This window comes from Bremia lactucae (genome assembly GCF_004359215.1).
Source record: "Bremia lactucae strain SF5 chromosome Unknown BlacSF5_NotPlaced_199_SHOA01000120.1_32577bp, whole genome shotgun sequence".
NCBI classification, from domain to species: domain Eukaryota; phylum Oomycota; class Peronosporomycetes; order Peronosporales; family Peronosporaceae; genus Bremia; species Bremia lactucae.
This window is the reverse complement of record NW_027152212.1, coordinates 22,529-28,528: the sequence shown is the minus strand read 5'-3', so window position 1 is coordinate 28,528 and position 6,000 is coordinate 22,529. Positions and strand designations below refer to the sequence as shown.

General features: G+C 43.1%; 2 protein-coding genes across 2 annotated transcripts; one reads left to right on the top strand and one right to left on the bottom strand.

Moving 5' to 3' along the window:
• Positions 1–2,555: 2,555 nt before the first annotated feature.
• Positions 2,556–3,206, top strand: CCR75_000230 (uncharacterized protein; the record flags this gene model as incomplete). Its single annotated transcript, XM_067958338.1, has 1 exon — positions 2,556–3,206. The coding sequence occupies one exon, from the start codon at positions 2,556–2,558 to the stop codon at positions 3,204–3,206; it is 651 nt and encodes a 216-aa protein (XP_067814661.1).
• A 90-nt stretch (positions 3,207–3,296) lies between these two features.
• On the bottom strand, positions 3,297–5,930 carry CCR75_000229 (uncharacterized protein; the record flags this gene model as incomplete). Its single annotated transcript, XM_067958337.1, has 1 exon — positions 3,297–5,930. One exon carries the CDS (start codon positions 5,928–5,930, stop codon positions 3,297–3,299), a length of 2,634 nt encoding a protein of 877 aa, XP_067814726.1.
• Between the last annotated feature and the right edge of the window lie 70 nt (positions 5,931–6,000).

Sequence of the window (6,000 nt, the reverse complement as noted above, 5' to 3'; positions counted from 1 at the left end):
AGTCGATTACTATTTAGCCAGCTGAGAACGCAAATTTATCAGCGTATACAAGAGACAGCAGGAGCAATCGGATGCAAGTTTAGTTTGAGAACGAGCACAACTGTGGAAAAAAAAAGTGGAGAGAAGATGTTGTTGTTAAAACAATGGTCAATCATTTGTAGAGTTTCTGCTATCAGCTGCGGTCTTTAGAGTTGGAGATGTTTCACTACCTGACATGTGTCGCAGTAAGCCGTGGAGACTTTGACTCGGCTGGGTGACTGCTTTCATCGACTGTGGAGCTCTACTTGCTGTGCTCATCGTGAAAATCTCGAGATAAGTAGGTTTTGCAGATTTTAGCCATGTCTAGAAAAGGGTCGCCGCTTCACGCAGCGGTGCACAAACGCCAGCTTACAGCAATTACATTATTGATTTTCATGGGAGCAGATGCTAATGTGTGCAATAGAAAAGGAAGACGATCACTTCACGTCGTGGAGCAATCTATCGACATGGCTACATTCATTCAAAGCTTAATTGATGCAGTAGCTGATATCGATGCGACGGAGAAGCATGGCTTTACTCCTATGAACCATTTCCGATTGACTTGTACCGGCAGGTAATCATTCTCGAAAGCTCAGCTGATTTGTCATTAATTTACATTTGCCGTAGGTATTTTTACAAAGAGCAGTGGGCACGCTTCTCAAGCACGCTGTATTCTGCAAAATTTCAGGCGATCTTCATGCATGCATTTTTGTATTCTTTAGTAGCTAATAAATGCTTCATTTGTCCCGCCTTCACTCACTATTTCTTTGTTGCGCGTAGCCCGCTTCTTTTATTAATTTCTCATCCACTGCTTTTTCTGGCAGTATAGGATAAATGATAATTAGCGAAAGCATTTTTGCTAAAATTCTGCCTTCATGATATTTTGTACGGTACGCCTTCGATATCAAACGTACAAAATCCCATCTGACTTAATATCATGAAGATAGAGCTCAAGTCACCATCTTTGTGGAGGTCGTAAAGAGAGAATATACAAAGGCTTTCATGGTCTTACAATCTATATGTTGCCATGTCACCAAATGCACACGAGCAAAATGATGCCTAAAGTAATCTCTATAGATCAGTCTTAGTCGTATGGGCAAAACATTATTGTTTGTTGACTAGAATTCTAGTGGGAATACTTACATCTTTGACGGCATAATTATTTGAGCTTAAGCGCAAACGGCACAGCTTAAGTGTTACTCGATGAATATCCCCGAAAAGGCTCAATAAATAGGTACTAATATCTTCCATATGTAATATCTCTCACATTCTGGGAAATTTGTTGCGTCTCTGAAACTTTTAACCTTCATAACGTAAGCAACAATGTAAAAATTGATGCTGGCGCATTGTTGAATGTTTTTTTTTGAAAGGGCTCTCATTATCGATAAAGAATCACTCCATGCTAAATATCTTGCTCTATCGCACTCTGCGAAAGCTGTTCACTGATATTATCCACGCTCACCATTTTATGCAAACATGTCACACTCTTTATTAAATCTCATCCCCATGGAGTGTTGCTCTGGATTAAATTCTTCTGTAAAAGTTGGTCGTAAACCCAGAGGCCTAAGCTTATAGGACCTGCAGAGACTGTGGAGAGGCTGACCAAGTTTAACGATCAGTAACAGATTCCACTAATTTTCGGTGTAGGAACGCGTGCAACACATAGGTTAGTGGTATGTGTGAATAGTGATTAAGCTGGAACTGCTGCGTGGTGACATTCCGACGACCTTGGTTGACGGTAGGTACATGAAAGAGAGAAGCAGAAGCCAGTCTAGATACCAGACAATAAATCACAACGATTAGCGAAGAGATGAATTTATGGCAGTAGACCTTAACATAATTTGATATTGCAAAAAATCTATATTACCGAAAATAAGAAAACTCTTGCTATCTTAATTATATCTTTTAATTACCTTAGATAACAGCAATTGACACCGCAAGAATACTCAATTGTTCCGTTTATGTGATTGGGCCGCTTTGCTGTTAACAATACATACTGATATTTTAATCAATAGTGTTAACAATGTATAATGATTTTTTTAATTAATAGTAGCTTAAGAGATACCGTCCGGTCCATAATTCACATGTATAATCTTATGACAAGCGCTTTTACTTGATCCCAGTGCAGATGCCTCATTTAATAATCAAAGAGAGCCAGCTGCTCATATTAAATCTTCAGCTCGCATAACATTGTCATAATCGCATGCATTGCCTTGTCCGCTACAATGGCCTATTAAAAATATAACGAGGCAAAAATCTAATGAGGCATTTCGTGTGTTAGAAACAGAATGCGACACATTTATTCTCTTGGAATAAGATGGGCAGCAGAGACCTTGCTATAAGTAAGCTAAGCATTTCTTAACATGCTGCAATAGTTTTTACATTGTCACCGTCCAAAAGTGCAGCAATTACTCCAGCGCAGCATATATGGTGCTCCAACTGTTAATATAGTGCGAAAGAAACTATGACTAGAATAGCACACTCAGTCTTCTTTTCGTCGCCTCCTACCGACAAGGTGTCACTCTTTGTTTTCAAAAATGCTCAACCTTGCGCTTTTGCTCGTTGCAATTACGACACTAACCGGCTCTCATACAGCATTCAAGGTTAGATCCAGATTGGCTTCGTCGGCTTTTTCACAACGGTTAAATCATGTTCCAATTATCGGAGAAGCCTATTTTGAAGACTTACAAGGTCAAAACCCAGTTGTTACGCCCGAAATGTTAAGAAAATTAAATAAAACGAATGCTGCTCCAAGACATTTGCAGGCGGCATTACCATCTAACAGACACCAACTTGAAATGCTCAATGCCGTGAATCGAGAACGGGCCATAGTTGGACTGTACCCACTATGTATGAATACAAAGCTGCAGAATGTCGCTCTAGGCCACTCAATTGACATGGCTGTGAAAAACTACATGAGCCACATCGGCTCAGACGGCTCGACTGTACAGCAGCGGATCCAGACGGCAAGATACGATAGCATAGCTGCTGGTGAAAACGTTGCAGCAGGCAATTTGACGGTGGCGCAAGTGATGAAAGCGTGGATGAATTCTACTAATCATCGTGCCAATATCTTGCGCCAAAAGATTACCATGTTTGGTTGTGGATATGCGTACAATCAGAAGTCCACGTACAAGTATTACTGGACGCAGAACTTTGGAGCCAGCAGAATGGAAAAATGCTCGTAAACTCGTAATCGCTCGGGATTAAAATTGAAATAAGGTTAGCTAGTCTCTTTACACTTTAAATTGTGAGCAAATAAAACAAAGCTTGCATCATCACTTAATTATCCTCTTTTGATACGACAGGAAACTGCAGTAGCTACCACATAGACGGCAGATTACTTTCGTTTTTGACGTAGCAACTTCTTCATTAATAGAAGTTGCTTCGTTATATAATAAATAAAACGGCCTCGAGCTATCGGACACGTCAAATTTAGATGCCGACGCGCCGCAACCGATGCACTTCCATACCTCCATGGTTGCAATATAACGAAACGAAAGAAAGCATCGTTCTAGAACATGCCCAGATTCGCAGGCAATCTCCACTTCTTTGAATGGTACACTCTTTTCGCAAATAAAACAAGTATCTCGGGACGGAGGCTCAGGAAAAGATGCAGATGATTCATTCATGTCTTTAGATGCCTGCTTCTCCTCATGTAATGCTTTGACATATGTCGTCCAAACAGCAGCGTGTTCTTTTGAGTCTAATTGATCGTAAATTTGTGTAACGATAGCCTCACTTCGAGAATTCAACGAGACTTGTACACTCAAAAAGTCGGCCATCATCAGCGCGCTGGTGGTCTCCGACGAAGACTGGTTAAGAAAGTCGCCTAAAGTTTTACATTCCTTCTTCGCCGCTGCGAGAAGGGCCATCAAACAGCGCTCTACCCAGTAGACGCTTATTGTACGGCGAAGCGTTGCCAGCGCTGTGGAATGAGCTGCCATCTGGTGATCGGCTGGTGTAATCGCACTGCGCAACAAGAACGATGCTTGCAAATGGAGCGGGATGGGAGGAGGCCTTCCATCTTTACACTTTATCTGGACGGAGTTGTCGTAATTTTTCTCAAGCTCATGGCAGAGATGCAAATATATCGGCTTACGCGCAAGTATTTCATTGTCTTTGGTATCGCTCGTTTTGCTCCGGATCTTACTAAGCGCGTCGGAAAGAGTCGAGTCCAACGAGCCATTTAAGGACATCACGGCTGCATTATCATTATAGCAAACCCATACGACATCCATAAAGCTGCTCACCGATTGACTATCATTAAGAATCCGACACACGACGTCAGCCATCTGTGCAGAGCTTTTAACCCACGGCGATGGAATGTACTCGAGAGAACAACAGACTCGACTATACGAAATATCTGCTTGTGACTTTCGGTTGGGTCGAGACGCAGGAGGAGCAATAAATAGGCACGCTACTTGTGCAGAGCTTGGAGACATGGCCAGACCATAAATAGGGTATTTACTAGCTTTTGCGGATACTTCTACCTTGTCTTTCAGTGAGGTGTGATTCGCGTCACTCGAATAGATCATTCGCCCCGAGGCCTTTTCCCATCCTTTGATCGTACCGTCCACTGCTGCCGATAGAATCGCGTCTCCAAAGTAATTCAGTCCAATACCCGTCAAGTTTCCATCATGAGCCTTCCACTGTGCATTTGGCTGTGCTTGTTTCTTCTTCTTTAAATTCCACACAGAAATTGTCGACCCCGATGCGACAATCAAATCATTTGCAAGGCTGTTTGAGTATGTCCAATAACTTCCCATGCACAATCCATAAACTGGTTGCGCGTATGGAGCCGCAATCACACGCTCTACTGTCACTTGTTGTGGCGAGCTATCTTGCGTACTCGCCGTCACAGGGACCTTGGCAATCAGGACATTTCCCTCGGATGTTCCTAGCGCTAAACCAAGGTCTTCATGTGTTGCATACGTTGTTCCGTTTTGGTGCATTTTCTGCCATGTGCTTGTGGTAACCCATCCATACTTGTTCGTATCGATCCATGCAATCGGTGCTGTCGAGTCAAACGGATCGAAGTGCTGATTTGTATCAAACGAAGGATACGTGTACGCCCAAATTGTGCTTACTTTGCGTCCCGACAAGGCAATTAACGACGTTGTTGTTTGCTTGTCCACTGTCATCATAAAGGGGGACCAAGCAATTGTCATGGTCGAAATCATCGCGCATTGGTGCGTGTACTCAGCGATAGAGTTCATGGCAACATTATCCTTCGTCTGGTCCACTTTTTGCTTCTTATACTTTCGATCGCCCTGTAATCCCGCAATTACTGAACTCAATGGCACTTTATTAAGTCGACTATCATGAGACGGCCCTAAACGAAAGTTTTTGCTCTGGAGAAATTTAAAGAGACCCTCCGAAAGTACAGCGACCTCTTTCCAATTCAAATGGAAGCTTGGCGGGAAGTGCAGACTTAGCCGTGACGATGCTGTCAGTGCCAGCAAAGCACACGAGCTACTCGAAGCTGATCCTCGAGGTCCCCAAACAGCAGCGATGAAAGCTGCGCCCGTGTTTTTCGACAAAGACAGCTCCTTGGGATTGTGTTGGTGACGGTCGTTATCGTTAAGCAAAAAATACGTTGTACTATTTTGTGGTAGACCACCATCAAGTAATTCAATTGATGGAGGAATTGCCACTGGAACGTGTTCGTTGACAGGATTGTCGGGTAGAAACACAAAGTCTTTCGAGACAGCGGGACCATCAGGCTGAAACATCTCAAGCTCGCGACTGCGGAAGGTAGAGACGAGGATGTTCGAGTCGGCCACAACAGCTAGACGTCCATCTTCAGACCATGAAACTCCTCCAGGCACGAGTGGACTTCCGGGAATACGCTCGCGAGAATTGACATCAATTGGCAGCAATTCAACGCTAGGCGATTGATCGGTGGTCATCGTAATCATAAAACTGTGACGTGTGTGGCCAGATTGTTGACTTATACCCCTATAATTTTTTGGTTTCTTT